The sequence below is a fragment of the Leptonotus elevatus genome, chromosome 4, assembly GCF_054856555.1.
Source record: "Leptonotus elevatus isolate MCC_2025b chromosome 4, RoL_Lele_1.0, whole genome shotgun sequence".
Taxonomy (NCBI): Eukaryota; Metazoa; Chordata; class Actinopteri; order Syngnathiformes; family Syngnathidae; genus Leptonotus; species Leptonotus elevatus.
Window position 1 is genome coordinate 17,902,554 of NC_141242.1, and position 27,699 is coordinate 17,930,252.

At 38.6% G+C, this 27,699-nt stretch overlaps 1 protein-coding gene across 1 annotated transcript in view; it reads right to left on the reverse strand.

Moving 5' to 3' along the window:
• b4galnt4a (beta-1,4-N-acetyl-galactosaminyl transferase 4a) overlaps positions 1-22,452 on the reverse strand; it is a 137,134-nt gene extending 114,682 nt beyond the window's left edge. Inside the window, exon 1 of the mRNA XM_086073967.1 lies at positions 21,218-22,452. Within this exon, the coding sequence (XP_085930093.1) occupies positions 21,218-21,359 (142 nt within the window). The 5' untranslated portion in view covers positions 21,360-22,452. The remainder of the gene's footprint in view (positions 1-21,217) is intronic.
• Positions 22,453-27,699: the final 5,247 nt, after the last annotated feature.

Here is a 27,699-nt window from a genome sequence, read left to right on the forward strand (position 1 = left end):
ACTACCACATTCATTATAGAGCCAATATAATAGGACCATCAAAATGACTGCCTTTGCAAATATGCTGTAATAATGGTCGGTTTTGCTAAATTAGGCAAAATATTAGAAACATTTATCTTGGTGATGCAGTGCGGTTCAAAACCAGTGTAAACAACTCTCACAATTAGGGATGGGTGAGTACCAATACCAGGTATCTGTACTCACAACGGCAGCTGACAAGAGTATCAGGTGCCCTCTTGTGGCCGTTTTATGATCAGCATCAAGAAATTTGAAGAATAGAAAATAGTCATTAATTTCATGCAATTTTAAGGAAAAATTCTATACTGAGATAAATAGGTCTTTAAACTTTTATAATTGTTTTTAGGTTGGGGGGAATTTTATGTCTCAAAAGTACTTGGTATCAGTATTGATGACTACTCGTACTCATCTTGGTATCGGTCTAAAAAAAAAGTGGTATCGAACATCCCTACCCCTCAATAATAGACTATGCAATAATGTTAAATTAATACAATTCCAACAATGTCAATTATATTGAGAATTATTCTAGTACTGTCAAAGTTAAAGCGTTAACTGATTAATTCATCACACAAAAAATTATCGCACTAATCGTAAATTAACGCAGATTAATCGCACTATTAATTTTGACCATAGATTATCCTTTAGCGTGACAGCGGATGGCTACGTTTAAGGTAGCACAGGTTGTGTTTGAGCAATAAACATAATTACATGCATTAAAGTAAAGCATTTAATATGTTTGTGTATCACATTTAGAATATTTGTTCATTTCAAAATATTGGGGTCATTTTTTCCCATTTTAAAGTATCCAAGTAATTAACTGATTAGAAAAAGAGGAGAATGAGCGTGTGCCGTGGATCAAAAAATGTTGAAGACGTCCTCATAACATTAAATGTCAAAAGAATTAATACATAACCGGTGCTCTTCAAATTTGGTGGGGGGGGGGGGGGGATGTTGATAAAAAAGCCTTTTTTTTAATTAAGCGATTAATCGTGATTAATCAAAATTCTAAAATGTGATTAATCTGATTAATAAATGTAATCGTTTGACAGCTGGATTTTTATTTTTATACAACTCTTGCATTATACTTCCTTAGGTTGTGCAGGTATTGTTGTGGCTGATGCAGTCTACGCACAGGTGATTTTTCCATTTCTGCAATACTACCAATATTTTAATAACAATCTCAATGTATGCTTATTGAGTATGGCCGAGTTCATGGGCAGAATAAAACACGTTTAACAATACACAGAACATTTCCCTCCCCAGGGAGACATCCTTGGTTTATTTTTGGAGCTGACAGAGCTGTTATTTAACATTGTGGACATTCAAATCTCAGTGGAGGAGAGCGTCTTCTTGATATGAAGGACGTGTTGATGTTGCTGAGGGCAGCAGAGAGTTGTCTATGGAGGTAAATTTGGTGCAAAACTAACTTGTGCAAAAAATGTGTACCTGTAGAAAAAAGTCTAAATTTGTATCTGTAAAAGTCGTGATTTGTATCTGTAAAAAAAATGTGTGCCTGTAAAAAAAAAAATTTGTGTCTGTAAAAGAAATGTGTACCTGTAAAAAAAAAAATTGTGTCTGTAAAATAAATTTGTACCTGTAAAAAAAAAAATGTGTATGTGTAAAACAAATTTGTATCTGTAAAAACAAATTTGTACCTGTAAAAGTCATGATTTGTATCTGTACAAAAAAAAATTCGTACCTGTATTAAAAGTATAAATTTGTATCTGTAAAAGTTGCGATTTGTACCTGTAGAAATGACAACTTGTAGTCAAAGAAGTCGCCACTAGGAGTCACAAGTGGGTTTTCTGCTGCTGTACTGTGACGTGAGTTTTGCCCCAATTGTTGCGCTACAAATGTAGCAAAACTAATTTGTACTTGTAGAGCGCCTGATTTGTACTTGTAAAGAAGGGGGCGGGCTCTGGTGCAATGAAGGGTTGTTTTGACCAATCAAGTGAGAAGGATTTGAGCGGATTGGAGCGCAACCTCATTGGTTTAGCGAACGACGGTGGCGGGACTCGCGGAAGGATACAAGCAGGACACATCGTCGCCAACCAACATACATATTAAGAATACTTCAGTCGACTGAAGTATTCTTCCTCAACATACATATTAAGAATACTGAAGTATTCTTCCTCAACATACATATTAAGAAGTATTCTTAATATGTATGTTGGTTGGCGACGATGTGTCCTGCTTGTATCCTTCCGCGAGTCCCGCCACCGTCGTTCGCTAAACCAATGAGGTTGCGCTCCAATCCGCTCAAATCCTTCTCACTTGATTGGTCAAAACAACCCTTCATTGCACCAGAGCCCGCCCCCTTCTTTACAAGTACAAATCAGGCGCTCTACAAGTACAAATTAGTTTTGCTACATTTGTAGCGCAACAATTGGGGCAAAACTCACGTCACAGTACAGCAGCAGAAAACCCACTTGTGACTCCTAGTGGCGACTTCTTTGACTACAAGTTGTCATTTCTACAGGTACAAATCACAACTTTTACAGATACAAATTTATAGTTTTTGTACAGGTACAAATTTTTTTTTGTACAGATACAAATCATGACTTTTACAGGTACAAATTTGTTTTTACAGATACAAATTTGTTTTACACATACACATTTTTTTTTTTACAGGTACAAATTTATTTTACAGACACAATTTTTTTTTTTACAGGTACACATTTCTTTTACAGACACAAATTTTTTTTTTACAGGCACACATTTTTTTTACAGATACAAATCACGACTTTTACAGATACAAATTTAGACTTTTTTCTACAGGTACAAATTTTTTGCACAAGTTAGTTTTGCACCAAATTTACCTCCATAGTTGTCACGAGCCCGCGAAACCAGATTGTCAGAGATTCTCTGGCAAGTGCAAGTTTGTGTGACCCGTGAGGGTGTGCGCGCACGCACGCACGCACGCACGCACGTGTCATTCGCCGACTCACACGCAGCTGCGAGTCAAGCCGCTGACAGGTGAATGCCGCGGCAGAACACTGACTTCAGGTGGTTTCACTGTCATTTGTAGGATGGCTTCTGTGCAAAGAATCACGTATCCACACACACACACACACACACACACACACACACACACACACACACACACACACACACACACACACACACACACACGGATGCAATTGCCCTGACTTCATTCGTACTAAACTTAATTGAAATTCAGCACCTCTATGCACTGATATTCACACGTTCCTACACCAGTAGCTGACATCATAAACAGGGATATAAAAAGACCACCCTTGTGGTAGAGAAACAATAACGGGATCTGGCTTAAAAGCAATGGCGCTCCATTGTGCAATGTCATACAGTATTACACATAAATACATTTCAAGTGACAACTAAAGCCTGATAATGTGCCATTTCCTATGATTATACTTCTTCTTCTTTCTTTTTTTTTATCTCTATCCTCCCAAATGCGATCCAGGGGGCATATCTGAGTGCTTCCAAGCTCTAAAACAGCTGAAATGAGAGATATTCACACGAGAAATTGTAAGCGTGTGTGCGGTCCCCGCAGGTGCAGATTGCCACTACCCCGGAAGGAATGGAGGCAGCAAATAAGGATTCCCTTGTAGCATATAAATGAGCAGAACGAGCTTGAATGAGAGGGGTGTGCCAGCGTGTGCGTGCGTGTGCGTGCGTGCGTTACCAGTGGGTTACACCCCAGGGGGAGTGTGGCCTGCAGTGGGGCACAGGTGCTACGTTCTACATGCACATCACACACAGGAAGTATTACTACTGCAGGATATTCATACCAACCAAACTACAGGTTGACAAGCCAACAGACAACAACAAATAAATCCCCTTTAAATAAATACTGTAATTACTGAGAACATGATTTTATCAATTGAAATTTAAATACACGTTAATGCTGTTACGGAAGGAAAGTTCTGACCGTCTGTAAACAATATCGAAGCATTAAAATTAGCTGATGATTAAGAATTCTGCTGATTTTGTAGAACTGATTGGTAGTTTGAGTCATCGAGGCTTGAAGCAATTGCGGCAAAATGAAGCGGAAAGCTTGACAATCCAGTCTCAAATAGTTTTCAGTTTAAATGGACAGCGTGTAAAAAAATAATAATTTTCCAATGTGCTTTCATTTCATAAACACACCATGAATTTAAATAATATGGAAATAAAAAATATAAATAAATATATATATATATATATATATATATATATATATATATATATATATATATATATATATATATATATATATATATATATATGTTGTATCACATAAGGATACTTTTATTTATTTATATATATATATATATATACACACACATATATGTACACTAATTTCATGAAACTTTAAGAAAAATGCTATATAGGGATACAGTATATACATATTTATTTGATTATATATATATTTTTAATGTTATGTATCAAAAGTATTAGTGGTATTGATATCAGTGACTAGTTCAATGATATCAGCCTGAAGAAAAAAGGTATTGAACGTCCCTAAGCAAAATTATAAGTACCCGCTGGACTGGTCATATGGCACATACAGACAAAAAAATCATTCACGTTCACATTCCCGCCCATGGACAATCCAGAGTCTTCAGTGAACAAAGCATGCATGTTTTTGGAAAGTGTTAAGACACACAGAGTACAAGTCCAAAGTCCAACCAGGTACCCATAAACCTCAGAACTGTGAACCCGTGAGTTGCGGTTATCATGGTTGTTGTTAGTAGTAGTAGTATTTTACACACTCTACTGAGGCTCACTTTCTCCATGGCAAGCTCCAGCTTTTACACGCCATGTTAAGCAACACTAGACCAAACTTTTTCCTGTTCTCAATCACCCCCCCATGGCACAATAAAAGTTACTTCCGAAAGATTCATGATTCAGCAAAAGTGCAGAGAGTAATTGGACCCACACTAGGCGTGGAAATCATTATTTAAAAGGCTGCTTTCATTTCCTCCATTCTCAGCACAGGTGTTGATTGTCCCAAAAGGAAAGAGTCGATATTAGTGCTTTTAGGACCAGCTCTGATTAGGGAAAAAAAAAATGTGGCAGCGAGTTAAACAAAATTAACTTGGCAGACAGAATCCGCAGTTGTATTGCTAATTGTTCTGGCAGTTGAACGGGAGAAAATAATTTTTAGAAATTAGTCAAGCGGGCACACCGGGCGGCCCTGGAGATTAGGTTTGATTCTATCGACATGAAAACAACGGAGAGCTTTTGAGACAGCAACAGTGGGAAACGGTTATCACTACCGTGTTTGTGGAGTGGTTTGTTTCACAGGAGGCAACACTGATAATGTTGGCAGCGTGATTTGAGACAAAGTAGAGCCGCCAGTGGCGATTTACTGCAAAGATAAACCAAAGAGGGTGAAAAACGACCAAAACGTGAAGAGACTGACAAAGATTGGATGCTGAGCTGCATTTTTTGCGACATTGCAAAGTCTGCGATTGCCTGGCGGCTTAATGAAGGGTGTGTAGGATCCGTGGTAATGACGTTGTTGGACAATGTCGGTTTCCTTATTTAGTCAAATAAAAGAATACTTGTTGTTGTTGTACTCATTTTGAACAGGTTTATGTGCAAAGACTACAGTAAATTATCACTATTTAGATAAGAGTTGCTGAACTTCATTAAGGCACCTGAGACGGCTATGGTGACCCTCTGGACCCACAAATCCTGTAACCTTGAGTTGTAAATCATGGTGGATAGAGAACTGGCTGGTAGGTCTACAATTACAAATACACACCATCAACAATTACAGGATCATCATCATAAAGTATGCGGATACGGTATAATCTGGATTATTTCAATTTTACTGTTCACGGGTTGGTCACAGAGCAAGAACACGGCAAAATGACGTCAAAGAACAAGCAGCAACCAAGGCCAACTATGGTGTGACCTCATGTCTCGTGTGCCTGAGCCAAAACGTTGCACTTGAACACACCACAGCAGATGGTTGACTCCCATGTCGAGTACATTCTATGCTCACATGAGAGGAAATCAATCTGTGCCAGCGGGTTGGGTACATTTTGTTAATCCAAAAGAAACACAACATTTTTTTAAACAGTCATGCTTAACAATCAAATGGAATCTCAATCTCATGCTTACTGCTTGACTTCCTACCTCACATAGATGACAAAATAGACATCATGTTTTTGGTAATGTAGGTCAAATATGAACACGATATTGGGATGAATCTTATATGACAAAATAGTGCAAAAAATATTAATAAGAAAAACATTAATTACTTCAAAAATACATTTTGTTGTTGTTTTTTAATACTCGCTTCATCAAGACTCTCTTTTTTCCTGTTGGCTGCACTAATCTCTCAAAATATTTGATTTTCTACCGTGTTTGGGTAGAACGAGTACAATCGTCGGAAATCTAAAGGTAGCCTGTATGGTTTGTACTGTAGATTTTGCACTTTGAATTGCATTATTTCATCAGATGTTCAGTGTGCACTTCGGAAGTCAGTATGCACAGTTGTACAAGCGCACACGAGACACATTCAGCTCACTCGTCTTGTAAAGAAGAACTTTGATAAAGTGGCTGGAAATACTGTCATGTAGCAATTTAACAAAGAAAATTCAACAGAGGAGTGTGTATGAGTTCTATTTGGGTTGTTTTTAAAAGTAGGAGTCCTGTGAGACATGGCAAGCCCTTCTACCCAAAACTGGTCCACAAATGTGTTTTGTAGCCATAAAACAATACAGATGACAGAGCAACATCAAACATTTTCGATCACAAATTCAAATTCAGCAGGGTTTCGCTTTTGCAAATAAGATGGAAAGGTTTAAGGACCATTTGAAATGGTGTGATGATTTAAAAATGTGAAAATGTTTGAAACTATGCTGTCTCTCTTATAATATTAATTTAACCACACATTTGGTTTCACAGTGAGCTAACTTTTACTCAGGTAGGATAACAGAGCCCATGACAGCAAATATAAAAAACAAAAAACAAAAGGGAATATACATTTGTTTTAGTTATTTGTTACTTATTTATTTATTTATTTATTTATTTTTAAAGGTGCGTTGTCACATATCACTTTTGTACTCATGACTGCCACCTCTGGCCTAAAGTGTAACTGCAGTATGTGTGCCTGTTGTTCAAGCAAGTACATAGGCTGGAATAAACTTTTCTGTTTTTTTTGTTGTTTTCGTTTGTTTTTTTTTGGGGGGGGGGGGGTATTTCTCTTGGAGCCTGAGAGATTGAATTTGGGCTGTGCTCGACGCTTGCCTTTTGGTTTTTGTTTTTTTCAGTTTCCATCCCAATTGTTTTGTATGCTAACACGGGGACGAGCATGACGTCACCCTCCACCTCATCTAGTTCTTCTGCATGCACGTGTATGTGGGGGTGTGGGGGTGTGCGTGTGTGTGTGTGTGTGTGTGTGTGTAAGTGTATAGCAGTATTAGAAGCCAGCAATGCCTCAAACAGACATGACCTTTTTCCATTAACCACTACCAAAGAAAGTTCATTGAGAGCGGCAGGTAGCACACAGACTCAGACTTTTTGGTGATTGATTGAAATCCGCCAAGCTGTGAATCGCTTACAGAAAAGCAACACCAGAGCTGATACCGCCCGGCGATGCACACAGACCCCATGAAAGAAAATCCCCCTGTAGAGGTGAGGAGTAAAGAGCACGAGCGCGCTTAAGCACAGGGAAGCTGACAAATCCCATCACGACCAGGATCATGCCCGTCCACAGTCAATACTCTTACCACAATTCTGCCTCTCTGACACTTCTTACCTCCTCTCACTCTGACTTACTGCGCAGCGCCTACACTTTCTGCTTAGTAATTAACACCCAACTCCTCTAGATCCCTCAGCGGGGTCAGTCTAAACTGTGCAAGTTTTATGAGTTTCTCCTTATTGGTTTCGCAGTAGTTTTTTCTTGATTATATCGTTTAACGTTGTGATCGGGCATCTATTTCACATTAATCATGTAAAAACATTCAATAAGCTTAGTGCGTTTTAGTGAATAAGCTTATTGTATTCCACTGGAAAGCTGTCTGCCACTACTGATTTAATTTGCAAACAAAACACAGGTTCATGTTTTGTTCATCAATGTCAAAATCAGCTGAACTGAAAGTTGAAACCGTTTGGCTTTTTCTATTTATTTTAATTATTTCTTTCATTTCAGAAAGCCTACACTACCTAGAGGTTTAAAAATCATTTGGTGATTTTCATACCTCAATTAAAAAGGACTCATTACTTTGTCTAGCCTGCAGGCGTGGTCAGTTTCCCAGTAGAAAAGACCTTTACGCAAATAGGCAGATCGCTACGCAGCCTTTTTACGTCGCTGGATTATTCCTATGCGAACGTACGTTCGCACGGTGCATTTGTGAATTCAAAACACATTTAGTGCACAGCAAATCGGTAAGACGACGCCACTCTGGAGAATATAAAACTATTTTCATGCCTTTCTTTTGAGGAAATACGTCAGCTTTTGAAAGATGGTAGACCAACGCCTTAGCTACCGGATCTTCAGCAAAGATTTAAAGAAACAAATAGTTGTACTTTTGACAAAGAATGGTGCAAAAGGAAAGATTGGCTTTGTGGATGTGCTTCGATGAACTGGCTGTTTCACTTTACATGGTGTTTGATATTGCTATTGCTATTGCTAGCTTGATTTTGTGAGGAATTAGGCTGCTATACAGGGAGATATTCACTTTATCACATTCTTTCCGGGCATCCGGGCGGCTTCGAAATTGTCCGTTTTTCGTTGTGCGGCAAGTGTTTGCAGAGCAAAAAATATATAAGACTTCAAAAGAGTTTTATTTTCTACCCATAAAGAGAAGGCATATGTTAAAACAGTTTGACTGTATGGCATCTTGTATCTGAGTATCAAGTATCTCGAGGTAGGGCTGAGTGTCCTCTTATTTTGGAATTGAAAATATGGTCACCAGGATACGTACACACACAATTACAAATTTGTAATTGGTGTGTGCGTCTCAATTTGCGACTGCCTGCCTACCCAAACCTAGAGCTCACTGCACGTCAATGGTCAAAATCCATTTATAATGGTACATTAGTTCTCAACATTGATCAAAAATGCAATACCTCTTTACAATTTTGATCAAGTTATGAGATTCACTGTAATTAAAGCGTGTTTGTGGTTTTGTTAAATATATTTAAAAAAAAAAACACTGTTGTGACAGATATACAGTATTGTGAATTGGATGCTTCGTGATACAGTATTTGCCTTGAGAGGAAGGATTGTGGCATTGATGTAAAAAAAAAACAATGGCTGATGGCAACGTAACTACATGATTATTGATTACCGGTATTTATTTAGGCAAAGTGTTCACTAACTATATTTTTCATATTTTTTATTTTGCTTTAGTCGTTTAATTTATGTAATTGTACTAAAATGACCCCACCTTGTTTTTAGGGCTGGTACACCAAACCCTATGTTAGCTAGCACCAAGTCAGCGGAGATTAGAATAACACTTAATAATGTCAAAAATCTGTAATTTTTTCCTGTGTTCATTAAGAAATTCATCTTATAAAACAATGCACCCATGAGCAAATGACTACATTTGCTAATACCAAATTAGTAATTTGCAGCACATGAAATAAGACTTACAGAAGAACCTAATGTTATTCCAATAATACAGATATATATATATTTTTTTAATGATTACAACCAAGACTAATCCTGCACCCCCACCATGCTACATCATAATCTTGTTTTTTACTGCAAGTCCCAAGAAAAATGCTCGTTACATGACAGACTTCTTGAGGGTCTTGCTTATATCAGATGACTATCACAATATGGCTCTGCATGTACACATAGTCCTTGACTGTGCAAGACAGTCCAAGAGTTAATTACAAGCCACAGCTATATCCTCTCCTGACGCATCATGCTCGGTTCTGTGTGAGACGGGCATCCAATCTTCAGCGCTGTTCTACTCCCAGGGTGCAGGGCGCTTGCCAGCAGGCACACGGTGCCAACATTCAGATGCATCCTCTGCTGCTCGCCCAAACGCTGAGGCCAAAGTGCAGAAGGATAAGACAAGGGCAGAGAAGCACACAAAAAAAAACACTACCCATAGGTCGAGCTGGCATACGGAAAACGGTCAGTAGTCAGTGATGTGATTCCATAATGTTAGAAGTAGGGGTGTGAATTGCCTAGTACCTGGCAATTCGATTCGTATCACCATTCTTAGGTCACGATTCGATTCAATACCGATTAATCCCGATACGAATCTATAAATTGATTATTGCGATTTTTTCCCCACTCAAATTTAGAAAATACTAATCAGTAAACTTCTACATGTACACTGTAAGATTTGTATGGAAATGTATTTATTTATCTGAAAATTCAGGCTTATAACTGAGCCACTGTATTTAACAAACAGGTTGCAGTCTGTTTGAACAGCACTGAAATAAAATATTAAGGCTTAATGTTCCATTAATATAACATTCTTCCATGCTTAACGTGTGAATTCTAACCCTAAGTAAGACATTTTGTTGAATATTCCCATAAAAAATTAATATATAAAAATCGATTCGGCCGCATATCGAATCGATACGAGAATTGCGCGCTTTAATATCGCGCTATATTGCCGAATCGATTTTTTCTAACACCCCAAGTTAGAAGCATAGGAATGTCCTAATGTGTCAGATGTCAACATATTAAGATGAAGTAAGAACTAAGGGGCCTAAAGCCCTGATTGATTAAGCGTGTCAGGATTTATGTCCATATAATGTTACAAAACAATAAATCCATATAAATAGCACACAATTCCTCTTAATCCCTGGGTTGTCTCCCTTTGGGTCAGGCAGCTCAGCCATCCAAGCGCAGTTTGGATGCAGCGTCAGTTGGTAAATGAGATTCCTTCATCCTCACATTGGAATCACCCACAGGGAGATTTACTGTGTGGGTCAGATAAGCTGTGGTGTGTCGATTTATTGCTGAGTCAATGACAGGCCTCACCATCACCACCACTACTACTGTGCTTCAATCCAATCAAACATTGGACAGACTCCCCCACGGTGGCTCTTATGACACTGACCTCTTAACCAAATGAGACCCATAAGATTGAGCTGCTTCTGATTGAATGACTGCTCCACATATAATGCATTTTCTATGATTAGATCACATTAAAGTAGTCCCGGCAACCTGACTATAAAAGATTTGGCAGAGGTTCTCTCGGTCTGCATCTGTCATCTTTCTATTTGGTGCAACAATGTAGTTTTCATAACGTTCTTATGGACAGTATACATTTGTCCCAAAAAATCTCAGTGGAGTTAAAAACCTTCATAAACAGCCCGGTTGCTTCAGGTGTAGCTAGTTCCTCTTATGTAAAGTTAACTACAGGCCACACAGGAGGGAAAAAACATTGTAATTTTGTCACTTGAACCATGTAGCCTTAGAATTTCTAACCCGTCAGTAGCTCACCTAAAGTATAAAACATGACTTTCCAGGAAATTGCTTTTCACTGAACACTTTGGTTGTTTTGTTCTTTTCTCTCCAATTTACCGCTGTTCTTTTTCATCACATTGAAACGTGGTTCCATCTCTTTTAAGAGAGTCACTCTCTTGGAGCAATACAGGGTTTCCAGTGGTTCTTAACATTACCGGACACATCTTCTACACTTCTACCGAAGCAGCTTTTTATTTCACCAAATTCTTCCTTTCCTAATGACTAATATGCCTTAGGTTTATTTTACCCAAAAGCAAAAGCCAAACTCCACCAGAACTGACCTCCTTTTAACAACAAGCTTGACTGTGACTGTGACTATATTTATATTACATATTTGAACAAAATGTAAGTTTGGAACTTGCATCCAAGTCTACCATACAACGCGCAACCTAAATAAGCTCTTCTAAAGGAAACTGGTTTTCAATTATCATCATCACTCTCATGTAAGATCACTGTTGGAAATCAGTCACATAATTGACGTAAACCTTGCGGCTGAGTGTATTTACGGTATCATACATATGGCCTCTAAATAAATCAATTCAAAAGTAAGATCAAAAGAAAAGCACATGAATAATTACCATCACTGAGCATGTAATATACCAACCTTAACAACAAATGTGAGCTTGAGAAAAAAAAAATTCTCGCCTCTGGTGTTACAGCAGCTGTATTGACTGTCATGGGAGTGAACTGAAAATCAAACTCCACAGCAATATGCAGAATCGTTTTGAAAGAAAAGCATCATCAGTTTGAGCTTCAGGTTCCAAAATTGAACTTTTATGTGCCAAGGAGTCATTGAACCAGCATGACCAACACGCACGAAGAATGATATGCTCTAAAAGTAAAAAAAAAAAAAAAAAAAGGAACTTTCACGGAGCATTTGACAAACACAATGCTTCTGGATGAGGTCAAGCTGACCAACCGTGAGAGCCACAGGAGCTAAAATTAGGGAAGGTGACATCAGAGGGCATGGTTGCCATGACAGCAAGACAGCCAGCGGGGATTGCTGTTACGATGCAACGAGCAAGGTTAAATTCAGCTTAAATTGCGGCAATATTAACTGTTGAAAGGTGTGTGTGTGTGTTTTTTTGTAAATGAGATGGCTGTAAATCAGTTTGACACTGATGTGCCAAATACAGCTGCATTTTATTTAGCCGTTCACGAGCTATAAAACTTGCAAAAGAATCAGCTGCGGTAAAACAAATAATCTTCCTGATGTTCCATTTCTCACTGCATAACCAACACACTTCATTTGTGTTCATTAAGGTTGTCGCACTTTACTAGATATGATTTTGCACAATATAGATGAGCAGTTTCGTATTTATGTGTGTTTACTTAATTGATAGTTCCTCAATGGAAGCCTGTATGCAGCATTCACAGCCCCCCCCCCCCTCCTACTCAGAGAACCTGTTGATGCTTGGAGACAGGGGGGCTGTTGTGCAGCTGGGTAGCCGCATAAATGTGCCACTCATCTAATATGCACTGCTCTGCTGCTTGCCAACAAATTCCTCATTTAAATTCAGATTAAATAGAAGGACAGTGGCGCTAAGCGCACGTTCAGAAAACGATGTTGATATACTTAAAAGGCTTCTCCAATCTAAATATATTTGAGCTTTTTGTGAAAATAGGTGGAAAACATGCACAAGGCTGTTTTTGATTTTGCTCACTACTTTTGAAACTTCATCGCAAACACAAACGTGACATGATGCAAACTTCCAACAACAGAAGAGATGTGCTACTTTCTCAAAAGACTTTTGTGAAACTTTGTATTAAAACACTGTTAGGTTTGGAGCCTGATGAGGGTCTTCTGCCCAGATTTAGTCATAACTGTTTTAATTTCCTTATTTCCTCAGTAAAGCTTTGTGAGTGTTATCGCAATTTCTGCCAGGTGCCGTCATGACTGGGACCTACTCTATTTCCACATCAAAAGGCCATCGGCAATGTGTATTGAATGATGTTTTTAAAAGTCTTATCTCATGTCTGGTGAACTCAGGGGGGGCTGGGGGCTTGGGGGTTTTGTGATACCGCCCTTCAAGATAGTATAAGAATGTTGTAAGTCCTCTGAATCTTCGCACTAGTGAGAGGTTGCAGCCATTGTCTGGATCTCATTTGTGCCCGGAATATTCTGTAGAAATAAAAGCTTCGAAGCAACTGTTCATCGATCTCCAGCCTGTATTCGGATAACCAACATTCTCACTACCCGAAAGACAACGAACACGCGAAAGACAAAGCTTTTCTTCTAACAAGTCGTATTACTCAACACTCAATGTGTGCCATCAGCAGTCCATGCCAAAAAAAAAAAAGATTGCCTAATCATTATTCCATCAGAAAACAGATGATTCTATCATGCATAACATATCTGACTCAATGTCACCACATGATTCCTCCTCTCATCTGTAAAATCATCTGGTCGTAGGCTATATAGCCATGATTTTACTTACATTGAGTTTGCAACTGCATAGGCTCTGATTGGTAAACGCTTAGCCAGCAGCAGGGGACATATAGACAAACAACATTCTCACTCAGCTCCACTTTGAGTCTTCACTTAACTTAACATGCATGTGCATGTTTTTGGGCTATGGGAAAGCAACAAAAGTCACACAAACACAGCGAGAATTTACTAATTATACACCACTGTCTCATAGTGCATTATTGGATACTCGAAAAATATATGAGAATTCCCTCAACCTTGCTTGAAGCAAACTATTAACATTCATTTTAATAACCCTAAATCGCAACTCAGCATTTGTAAAGTAAACTTCGGATAGATCAAAATAATAACGCATGTCCATTCCATATTCGAGATCTTGCTCGGGAAAAAAAAAAGAGAGCACTTTAAAAGCATTTACTCAAAACCATGATGAGGACAAAAATATGCTCCCATTTTCCATGTGCCTTAACTTAGAGGAGTAAATACACTCACACAGTTTGTTTTGCAGTGAAAGCGTTTGCCCTGAAAACTTAAACGTCAGCAAGCAAGAAGGCCTCCTCTCAAAATGTGTGCCCTCTGCGACTTGTTGTTGACCAAACTTAACCACACATCTGCACACAGGTGAAATGTGAATCGCTTCAGAATGTGGACAAAAACAACTTCCTCAGAAAGGTTTTTTTCCCCCTGTGAATGAGTCACAGCATTTTTATATTTATTTATTTATTTGCTAAATGTAATGCATATGTATGAAGCCCTCGCATAACTAATGTACTCTTTTATTTCTGGGCTTTGTGTAATTTTCCTAAAAGTACCTAGAAATGCATGTCTGAAGTAGGGGTGGGAACCTCACGATACGATATGATATGCGATACAAGGCTCACGATAACGATATGACGATACCGTGATTATCGATATATATTGGTCAGGTAATAAATCCACGATAATCTAAGAAAAAACTACTCAAGACTTAAATTTATGTTTTTTCAATAAGAAAATAGTTTGTTTTTGTACCATCACTGAAACTAAATATTAAAACTGGTGTCTTCTTCACAGTGAGTACTTTAGTGTATTTTATTAAAACAAATACAAATGTCTTCTTAACAGAGACCACTTTCTGTGAACAAATTTGTGTCTTTCTTAAACACTATTGTCATGCAACATGTCAGTCAGTTACATAGTGAATTGTTTCATTTTATAAACTGTGACATTTTTTTGTGTAACATTGCAAAAGTAAATAAATAAAATTACTTAAATATTAAATCCAATTCAATCAAAATAATATTCCTCAGAGGTATCAGGTCTCCCTGATTTTTTGGATTTGTTGGAATTTAGATGTTTCTGGGGTTGGTAAAGAACTCTGGTTGGTGGCCCGGTGGGTGGTGTCTGGTCGGTGCTGGATTTCACTTTCCTTTGTTTTCTTTGGTCCCCTCGGGTCTCCTGACGGCGGTGTTCGGTTTAGGTGAACGGTATGGGATTTTTTCTAATAGGTTTTTGGTGAGCTAACGAATACACACACACTCGCACGCACGCACGCACGCACGCACGCACATACACATACTCACCCACATACAAAATAAATAAATAAAATAAAGCAATAAAAAGTTCATTTTGGCTCTCACACCTTAAAAAAAATAAAAAATAAAAAATAAAAAATAAAAAATAAAAAATAAAAAATAAAAAATAAAAAATAAAAAATAAAAAATAAAAAATAAAAAATAAAAAATAAAAAATAAAAAATAAAAAAATATAATAATATTCCTCAGAAATTGTGTGCTTCAAAATGTCGAACCATAAAATATGTTTTAAAATGTTACGGATGTAAAACTGTGTCAGTTGCTGGACAGATAATACACAAGTAAGAGTAAGCTCATGAGTCTTCTTCGCCCGTACATTTTCCCGTCACTTTCATGAGGTGCTCCCCCTAGCGGCCTGCCATGTAATTGCTCAATAAGTAATGAACAATGGAGCCGTGATACTGGCTGTATATAAACTACAAATATCGCGATACTTGCGTAGGCGGATCGATAATCTATTGAGATGAAAATGAAAATATTCAACAAAATGTCTTACTTAGGGTTAGGGTTCTCACTTTAAGTATGGAAGAATGTTATATTAATGGAACATTAAGCCTTAATATTTGATTTCAGTGCGGTTCAAACATGAAACAGACTGCAACCTGTTTGTTAAATACAGTGGCCCAGTTATAAGCATTAAGTTTCAGATAAATACATTTTCATACAAATCTTACAGTATACATGTTTATTAATTAGTATTTTATCAATTTAAGTTTACAAAAATTGCAATAATCAATTTATTGATTTGTATCGGGATTAATCGAATCGTGACCTATAAATCGTGAGATGGATCGAATCGCCAGGTACTGCACAATTCACACCTCTAGTCCGCCCTTGGGAAATGCCAAGCTAGAGTCCAGTGACTCCGCAGACACCAAAAAGCGGACGCAGAACCAAACCACTGAAACACAGATGTGTGCGGGAGTGGGAACAGTGAAACCTTGACTAATGTATGTAAAGCTGTCACTTTTACATTCAAATAAGAGAAAGGAAGTTCATTATTTCCCCTCACCAGGACAGGCACCAATGAAGATTCATGTGGAGAGACTGCAAAACAGCCTGATATGAATATTTACACGCTTCTTAAAGCCCCAATTTCCGTAATGGCTACACCTCACTTAGAACCCCCTTGGTGCAAGAGGGGACATGTTATTCATAAGAGGTTAAGTGAGTTGACCTGTTCAGATGCCAGTTTAATGGAAGACGGTGAATTAGACACACAAAAAGCTTCCTCCATTGACAGACGGTTTCACCAAGCGTTTCATAAGGATGTGTTTTTTTGTGTGCACGTGTGTGTTCACAACAAGGAGATAATCAAGGGTGCGCGATCCCTGCTCGCCACCTCGCCAATGACGAGATGAAACAAGGAGTGGCGAACTGAATATTTCCCACGCTTGATCTAATGGTGTTGGCATACTAGCGAACGTTAGCGAGTTGGGGTGTGAATTGAAAAAATCGGTCAGTAGTCAGTGATGTGATTCCATAATGTTAGAAGTAGGGGTGTGAATTGCCTCGTACCTGGTGATTCGATTCGTATCATGATTCATAGGTCACGATTCGATTCGATACCGATTAATCCCGATGCGAATCTATAAATTGATGATTGCGATTTTAACTCAAATTTAGAAAATACTAATCAGTAAACTTGTACACTGTAAGATTTGTATGAAAAAAAATGTATTTATCTGAAAATTCAGGTTGCAGTCTGTTTCATGTTTAAACAGCACTGAAATCAAATATTAAAGCTTAATGTTCCATTAATATAACATTCTTACATGCTTAATGTGTAAATCCTAACCCGAAGTAAGACGTTTTTATTAGCGAGGTAGTATTTCTATTACGATTCTAAAATGGATTAAAAAGTGAATATTGATTTGGTTTCTTTCTGCGCAAAAATAAAACCAAAAAATTGTCCTTGAGTCGCGTAAAATATATATATTTTTAATACAATCAATTCGTTTTCTATAGTTTTTAATAGTTGTTTCATGTTATCCTTGAGCAAAATAAATTTGTATCTTCAGCAAACATTACAAATTTTTATATATCTGAAACCGTGCAAATAGCGTTTAAATAAATTATAAATACCTTATTTACAACAATGGCTTATACCGCTTAGCTCCAATTATTTTCTTAAGCCGTTGGGGAGATTCTGCAGCCGAGATCAAAAGTAACACGGGAAAATGATCGTGTATGTGTGTGTGGGGGGGGGGGGGAGGTGTGTGTGTGTGGGGGGGGTGGGTGTGTGTGTGCGCACGCGTGTGTGTGTATTCAAGGACATTTTAATCATCGCGTATCTCTTTACACCAACAGCTGCACTAGATATGCTTCCATGTTAAATGTGTAACAAGAGTGGGGACATCATATAGTTATCATTTGCTACCAACGGCAGCAGCCGCTATTACACACCGTATGATATAAACCATATGATAACCAGCAGGTTAAAGATGGAACCTTCACATCCCCAATTGAATGGAATAGTTACTGCTCCGTATAAACACCTCAATCGGAATGAAAAGGCTGAATCCGAATGGAATTGCATTCCTTTCGTCAACCCGAACGAGCGTCATGTAAACGATATGGATATATTTTTGAGCAGCACGTTAGACAAATGGTTAACAAATCCGCCTCAAAATTCTGCCTCAGCCTTTCTGTGTGGAGTTTGTATGGTCTCCTTACATTTCAAAAACAAGCATGTTATTCTGATTCCCCCCTGACTCTAACTTAGGGATGCCAAACTCATTTTCATCACAGGCCTGTTGTGACTGTGTGAATTATGTAACTGTATAATTAATTACCTCACCATATTACTACATATAAAAAATTGCCCCTGCATTTGATTGTGTTCAATTTGTGCTTTCTACCCACTCCATAACTACCTCTTCGGTCAGGCCTTATTGAATAATATACACAACATAGATCAGACAAAATCGAGAACAATTTTGGCTAAATCTGCACGTTCCGGACAAGGCTCCACAGCTAGCAGGCCGCTTGCGCTCTATCAGCGGGGCCTATGCGGTTATGTGTATGATGACATCCAAAAATAACGTCATTGCACACAGACAAAGTTCACCAAACATAGAGCACATCCGTGTTAAATCACGGCCATTGTAATTGTCCCGAGAGCAGCTGTGCTAACCACCACTGTTTACATACCACCCGGTGCTAACACTAACATGGTACCATCTGATGTTAATACCACTTCTGACCAGAACCATGAAGCCCAAGGACAGGCCTGTTTCTCACAGGCTGAGTGAAGTTGAACACCATGTCACTCTCTTAGCCTACATACTAGTTCTGCAGTTCTCCACTGTAAAAAAAATACAAAAAAAATAATCAATGAAAAGGCAGGTGCAATTACTCCTCAGAGCCGACAGCAAAAATGTACAGTGCAACCAGAGCTGACTTTAAAAAGGGTAACCAAGAACGCCAAATCTAACCAGGCAGCAGATTAAGAACCACTTCATCAATAGCAACCAGGTAGGTGTGGCAGGGGGCTTGCAGACATCACATGACCAAACCCAGAAAACAGCTGAGCCGTCATTACTTGAGTACTTAAGCACAGTGATGCCATTTTTAATCACGTGGCAAAATAGCCACTTCCTGCGATGGATAAAAATGTGTGGATTTTTCAGCTTAATTTTTATTCCACAAACACAATGTAAATCCAAATGCCATGTTTAGACTATTGGGGGTGTATGGAACATAATGTAAAGACATTTTTTGACTTGACTTGAGAGAATATGTGCAGCCAAAAAAGTGTGCTCAATGTAGAAATTTGCCCAGCAAATATCTTTGCAATAGCCTTTTTATTAGACCATTTATGACTCAAAATCTCAAACATCTTCTTATTAGCAGAGGAACGCCACAGCTATTCACAATGGGTACTCTTGGAAGCCTCTGGCCAACAGTTTTTAGACTGGATTTCATTTCCCTCCCTCTATTAGCAGATGTGACATAATGTGCACATTGTGTACGGGAAGAAGGGAGTGTGCAGTTTCATTTTTCAGCCACACGTGGCACTAACGTCTCAAGATGAAATTTCCGGCATTGAGCAGCTTTAATTGAGCACATGTGAGAATACGCCCATAAATATTGAGTCTTAGAGGACAAAATCTCTTAATGGGGAAAAATGTGTCTCATAATTTGCCACCAAAATTGTCATGTGCATGCCTGGTTATAACCACAAGTATGAATAAAAGACTTGATAACCAGTGCACTGTAGCTTGACATGCCAATGCAGCGGCCATGTTGATGGGGGCAACGTTCCAATCAAAAGCAATGCATGTAACATGGTTAAATAAAGCATTAGTCGCTCATTTCTGAACCGGCTTTTATGTTCACTATCAAATATAAACACGGTATGAATGTTGGTGCAAGCTGCAAACGTTATTGAAAGTTGAATGTACTATTATTTTAATTGTCTTTATTTTTAGTTTGCACATAAACACTTCAAGTTGGAAGCTAATTATCATTATAAAAGATTGCAAAAATAAAATCAGTGACTAGTTAGTTATCAAAGTTTTGTATATTCAACATCTCTACCTCTACTGCTACAGCACACATAACAAGCCCTACTGCCATTTCCGCTACCAATTTAGTATTGTTTACTTTATTCATTCAACATTGCTGCTACTGTCCATAGTACATATACACTGTCATTTACACTTTATAATTTAGTTGTATTTAGGATAGCTTTTATTTATTTATCTTTTCTATTTGTCTTTATTTTAATTTCATGCTTGTCTGTGTGCCTTTGCGAATCGCTGGCAAACAGTTCAAGTTGCAGCCCACCTCTCGACAAGTCAGCTGGGATATGCTCCAACTCACACGCAACTTAAATGAGGATAGGCTGTGTAGAAAATGGATGGAGAGCTTTTTTTTCGGGGGGGGGGTTTCAGTGGTGTAGATCAGGACTAAATAATGTTGATGTATTTTTGTATACAATAAAAGCCAGTCAGCTACACCCAACCAACATGGGTGATTGTTGAATAGCATTTACATGTTATTCTGCACACACACACACACAAATGCATGACTATTATTATTATTATTTTCACTGCTCAACTCTGTCCACATTTCGCAACTGATTCACACTATTTAAAATTTAACATATGCACCTCATTTAGGACATCTGAGCAACTATTTTCCACATTCCCCAAACCCCCACATTCTCCATATTCCTGCATTTTCCCCTACAATAGAAAATATTCAGAATGAGATCAATGAGAATGACATGGATGGGATGAATGAGACATCCAACAACAACAACAAATGTTCCCCTTCTTTCCCATTATAGCATTCAACTGTTCAGCTCATTCAGAACATCTTGGGAACTATTTTCTAATCAATTCCACATTCCAAATATTCTACACATTTCACACCTAATTATTCAGTAGTTTACAACACATTTGCTGTACCTCCCCCTTCCATCTTTCTTGAGCAGACTAATTTAAACCATTCCAACCTCAAAACAGTCAGGTCATTCAGGACATCTTGGGAACTATCTTCTGACATTCCCCAAGTGCCCAAATATTCACAAAATAATTCCCATAGGAGATTTTACACACTTACCTGGTTTCCGCATTTCCACGTTTCATAGGTCTACACAACACTGCTATTAATTCCACAGTCCACGTCCACACACAATTTCAACAGAAATTGCATTCTTTAAATCGTTCTATTTCAAAAACAACTGAGGGGGTCTAAGAAAAGGCAGACTTTTTGAAACCGCCCTTGCATCCATCTCATTAAATTGTGCAAGCGGTCCTGTTGCGATCCTACCTTTTCCGTAGTTAAAGTGGAGTTTGATGGTCTTTCCCTGGTGTATGTGCAGGTAGGTGAACCACACGGCGGAGGTGAGCAGCACCAGTAGCAGCAGCAGCTTAAACTGCTTCCGGATCTTCTTCACGGGGAAGCGCAGCATCCTGACTCCAACATCCTCCGGGTGGCGGCCCGAGAGAGTCACAACTGATCCGGAGGAGAGTGTAGATGATGTCCAAATTGGCTCTACACACCGCGAGCCACTGTCGCCTTCATCGAGGGAACAATAGCGTGGAGTGGTGGTGTCATTTCCCCCCGCGGTGACAGCTCTATACGGGATCACATAAGGCGGCAACCACGCCTGTGGCTCTCATGTTGCAAAGCCCCACGACCTTGCGTGGGCCAGCGGGGAAAAGGCAGCTGGTTAAAAGCCGCTAAATTCGCTTCGGAGTGTGACCCTGGGAACAAAATAGCAGTCTGGCGATAATCTACACAAATCCCCCCCGGTGGCTCAAGCCTTCACCGATTATTGCAGGATCGTCTGTGTGGAAATGTCACGGAGAATAGTTTGATGCCATACACTTGCAGTGCAGATGCCCCGCGTTGGAGTAAGACGAGAAGGTAACCGGATGAAGAGAGGTGTCAACATGTCACAGCTCCATCTTGAGTGGGGAAAAGCTTGTGAAAGTGAGAAGGGAGAACGGGAGCGCCTTTTTATTCAAGTCCCGTGAGAGGAGGGGCACTCAGCTGTCACCGTGCCCGGCTCCAAGCTCAACACTTCAAACATGCACCAAAACAACTGGGCATGTGCCATCGCGTTTCAAGCCAAGCATTCCATTCTGATTGTCCGTTTTAAAATCCACGGTGAAGATTGCATTGCGCTCCAACGAGTCGGATATTCCGCGGCAGGTGCATTTTACCCATGATTGTTAAAGCGCCCGCGTTGTCCCTCGAAATGACAATAAAGGAAGAACATCTGCTGGAGAGTAAAAAAAAAAAAAAAAAGAAAAGAATTACAGCTACTGTAGACGTGTATCGTCTTTTCATGGTAAAATGTCATGAAGCGGATAGCGTCGTCCAAATCCGCTGGCCACGGCGTGTCGCGAAGAAAGAAAAAAAATTGACGAGCTTCGTGGGTGGTATAACGGTAGCAAGTAAGCTCTACAAAGTATACGCAGTGTGGTTTTGTTTAGTTTTGATAAAACGCGTAAACGTAACCGCTTTGAGCTCGGGACGCCCATCAATTGAGCATCTGAAAGGTGCAGAGCAACCTACCCTGGGAAGATGACGAGTGACACGTCCAACAGCCAATTAAAACGCGGAAAAATGATCAAAGGGGCGGAGCGACAAAACCAGTTATTACCATCGTTGTTTCTTGTTTTGTTTTGTTTTACTCGTGTGGTTCATTATCCAATAGTTTAGCAAGTTGAATGACAATTGTACTCTGACATCAATGCATGTGGATCATTAAGAAAAAAGAAAAAAAAAGTACGGTTTATTAATATGTTTTATGAAATGTAAAATGCTACCTGTTTACAACTAAAATGTGCACTGTACTCACCACTTAATTTAACCTTATATGACACAAATCTTTGATATTCCAGTATGCTTTAGCAATTCAAGCAACGGCTAAAATTATAGCACCACTTTGCAACTCATTAAGTCGCTCGTTAAAGGTAATTACATACGAGGTAGTGAGTGTGGGTGGTGAGTAGGTGCTCAAGCGGATGCGCTCAGGTTATGTGTGCACTGCTGCCTCCCTCTGGCTAAACTATAGTAAAACTGAGCCCGGAAACGTTTGGATCCAAAAATTTAACTTGTGTAAAATTGCCATCCAGTTTGGGTTCAGTGTTCATTGTGGTATACATTATTGTTGTTGGCAAATGCACTACTCACAAAAACGTAGGAGTATTCAGCTTTTTGGTTGATCCTCAAATGCACTGTAAAAAAACAAAAACAAAAAAACATCACTCCTGATTATGCAATGGCGTAGGCGCGTGGTGGCCACCCCCTGGATCCTGGATATTCAACAATATTGTCAATGCCTACAAAATAATTGGTATCTCAGCTCCTGAAGCAAATCTAAACATATATCCCCCAAAAATTCAGAACTTACACATGTGGCATTCACACAAACCTAAGTTTATCATTATAAACCTTCAATATATATTTTTAAAAGTCAACAAACAACTGTGTCGCATCTGTGGGTGTTTTTTGGGACACAGTTGTCATGTTGCCTGAATGTCAGCCTATGTTAGCGCATGTTAGTCCATGAAAAGGCATAATTTACTTGTTTTTGTTATTTATTTATTTGTATGTTTAATGTTCAGTGTTTTGACAAATAAATGTGTGTAAAATCAACATAGTTTTTTTTTTCCAAAAATACTTAGTCATGAATTTCGGTGTTTGGTTTTCTTTTCTACTTATTGTGAACAGGTCAGTAACTGACATTTGCCTTATTGCCGCCAAGTGGCAGAAAGCTCTAATGTAACTGAGCAACTCATTGACAATTGTAACAGCTCCAATGCAATGAATTCATAACATATGCTCTGAAATTATTTTATGCAGCCCACTAGTCGGTGCTCGCAGCCAAAGGTCGGCATGCGAACGGAATGGCTGCATGGTTAAGACCCGCTTTTACATTTTAGGTATGAATTTGTGGCCACCCCAATGAAAAAAATATCTGGCTACGCCCCAGCATGATTAGTATATGTAGAGGAAATGTAGGGGGGAGGGGTTGCAGTGGGCATCATCTGTCAATATTGCATTTCCTGATTTTTACAAGCAGCTTGTGGTGAGAGATGGGTTACATCCTTTCATAATGTATTTTTTCCACCACAAAAGAAAAGCAGAGTAGGCTACTGGAAAATATAATCATAGGGGGCGGATATGCAATTCTCCTGCAAGTTCAAACCTTCTTGCCCTAAAGTGACCACCAACCACGGTCACAGTATACTACTCGTGAGAAAATACTAAATAATTTAAACAAACTACTTCTGAGTCAATGCTGACATTAAACAGAGATAGAAGTAATGTGTGACATTTTCCTTGCCACGTTTGGCACCGTGCATGTGGTTTATCCTTTGTCCAATAATCCTTCTTTAGGAATGCTAAAATAGTGATGCCTTTATAAATCCAGACAAAGGATAAAAGGACACAAACCTGACTTTGAAGAATATGACTTCAATTTGTCCCAGATGTGCCTTCCCAATCAAACCATAATCCTCGGTCAGTGTGGATTAATATTGTAATCTTCGGTGCAAACACTGCACAGATGAAAAGCTTCACAATTCATCTGGACTGTATTGGGGGGGAGTAAATACTGCGTGACCTCAATAGGAAATTGTTTAAACTAGGCTGTGCTCACCTTGCGATCGCTGGTGTGGTGAAAACAGACCTACCAGTAAAATAGCCTACATCACACGGACACAAAACATATCTGAAAGTCAAGCGTGCCAGCACATTTGTTTATTCTCCTCTCAACACACCACCACTTGCTTTTGATTCACTTATTAGCACCCGATGCTCACTCTGTTGTTTCCTCAATTACTTATTCTGTTTTAACCAAGGACAGCCAAGCATCACAAACTCAGCAGGGGAGCGTCTCTTTGTTTTGAGTTTCATAAAATCTGGACACGGTGCCGCAGCCAGGAGAGGGTGTTTGTGTGACATATTGGGACAGCGGACTATTACAGCAACAGGACTTGAGACGGCAGTCTCCCCTTTGCAGTACATACTATTTTTTAAAACTTTTCTCCAACATATTGCTGTGTCTGTAGGGCAATCAGCACTTTCCTTCAGAACTTGGCAGATTTTGCACTAAGTCACATATGTGCAAGTCGTAAGTCTCAAGTCATAACCTCCCAGTCTCAAGCAAGTGACTGCAGAAAAAAATAATAATAATCAAGCAAGCCAAATTGAGTCATCAAATTTCAAGCAAGTCTAGGCCAGTCATTACCTGCTCTAAGCAAGTTGTAAAGTCATAAAATATTCCTCAGTCACAACATTTATTGGAGTGATCAAATATTTTTACACTGATCATGACACAAAAAATACATTATCTCAAAAAATTTAATGAACAACAACCTTAGAGTAATGTAGCCTATACAGTGTATAGTGTATACACTATACACAAAATATTTAGAAGTGTTTTATTTTTTTATTTTATTTAATTTTTTTACTAGCGTTTGTAAAAGACACTGGAACTGTGATGGTTAATATTATATATAAAGATTTAAAAGCTATCCATGTTGTTTTTAGTGCCAATGTGTTTAACAAATCTATTTGTGTGTGTAAACGGGTGAATGAGAGGCATGAACTTTGCACTTTGGAGTTGTCTCTTTATTAAGTTGAGTGATGTTGATGTGCTAGTTTACTGGCACATCAAATATGGGGGACATGCTAAAGACCAGAAATGTATTGAAAGTGGAGTCTATGTTAAAATAACAATCACTTTTTTAATGGCTTAGTTTCTAAATTGCACTCTCCTTGATGTCTATTCTATCACTTTATTGTTTTCTCAATTAAATGCATAACCAATATCAAATATAGTTAATATTTCACCAAGTATTGGTGAGATTATCTACCGAGCTAACCTAGTAGCTATCTTAGCTTCACTGTGTCTGACAGGTGAAAATTAATGTGATAGATGTTGTGTATCTTGTCTTCGACTTTCAAACCTTGCATGTTGTTGTCTTTCCTGATTTCATCAAAACAACAATCCTGACTTGAATCCAAAGGTATTCATATTTGGAGACACTTGCTCAATGAGTCAGCAAGTGGCTGGGGCACACTGGTGGCCATCATTGCAGGATTGCCAATTAGTGGAAAACACGATACAAAATAATTCATAACATTTCTTTCAAAAACAAAAAGCACACTACATGTAAAAAATAAAAAAATAACAATAAAATGTAAACAGAATCACTTTTCAAGTTACAGCATTTAAGTCAGGCAAGTTGAGTCTCATGAATGCCAAGTCAAAGTCAAGTCAGAAGTCGTCAGAAGTCTTGAAAAAATTAGCTGCTAAATTTGAATGGTCTGCCGCATCATTTTATGTGACCTACTGCATTAGTATTTACTTCATCTTTCTTCATCATCATTCATTTTTTTTCATTCTGACAGAAAATATGTACCAAGATGTAAACGTTTAATAGATATTGCAAGCATTTTGTTTTGCCTAATCCATTCTTTTAAAAATTTAACAATAGTGTTGTACCTAAATATTTGGTTGCCACTATTCTACTTCCCCCTGCCTTTCTATTAAGCAGTCCTGTATCTCATGTTTATCTCTCAAAACCTCTTATCTTCCTTTTAGACGGGGTGCTAGTTCTTTGGAATGCCCAAGTTAAATGTCACGAAGTTTCAGAGGAGGTTTTTCCTCCTGGATCCCAGCAGACCACCTCTACTTTTAGTTGGCGCCTGGTGGTGTACCTTTTGAATTTCCCTCCAGGGAAACCGCTTTCCTCCATAAAAGAGGAAAAGAAGAGATTTAGCCACAGAGAAGAAAGGATGTTAGTCATATCAGCATAATTTATTCCTTACCTTTTAATGAATTCCACGTAACATCACCATTTCACCAACACTTGTACAGTATGTGCACCAAACAGTGCCGAACATGTGAGCAACAAAAACATTTGGACAAAACTGAAAACAATTTCTGCTGAGAAACGCGGTTGAAAGATCACATGCTTGCAGCTGCTGTCATGAAGCAGTATTTCATAGTTAACCATCAGGAGTTTGTCAATTGTGCTGCATGTGCGTGTGTTTGAATGCGCCATTAAAATAGAGTATTTTGTTGTATTGTTACGAGACAAGTGTGGGATATTATTATGATTCTTTTTTTGTTGCCATTTCTAAACTAAATGATAACCCCCTGTATTGTGTCTTACGCAGCAACAGAGATCGCAGCCACAAGTGACAAAATCCCTCCAACGCTTCCATTGTGATCTGTGATATGAATGTGAGAAAGAAATGTAGGTCATATTCCTCCATCATTAGTATGCCACAGCCAGGTGTAGCACAGAGGATTAGAGGAGAGAACTTTCAATGGGGCGCTCTGTTTCTCTGCATATTGGCCTCTCTCTCTGTTGCCCAGCGGCAACACTACATTAGGGCATGAGGTGCACTGATCTACCATGTTTCTAAATTGGGACAGCAACACAATTCTCATTTTGGCTCTTAATGGGTTTGGAATGAAAAGAACTGTGCTTTAACCTCGGACTTTTAGTTTGAATCGGTGTAATCCAAATCAGGTGTAAAAATGATATTCAATTAATTATTTATTTAATTAATTTATTAACGCGTAACTCTGGCCTTACAATAGGAGTTTGCATGTTCTTCCTGTGCTTACCTGTTTGTTCTGTTGTTGTTTTTTGTGGAAGAGATGGGTAGAGGTGAATTCTGTGAAACACGTTACTCTTGCTTCTGTTAAATTAAAACAACACACAAAAAAAGCTGTGGTCTTCCAAAGATATACTGTACACTTTATTTTATGTTAGAGT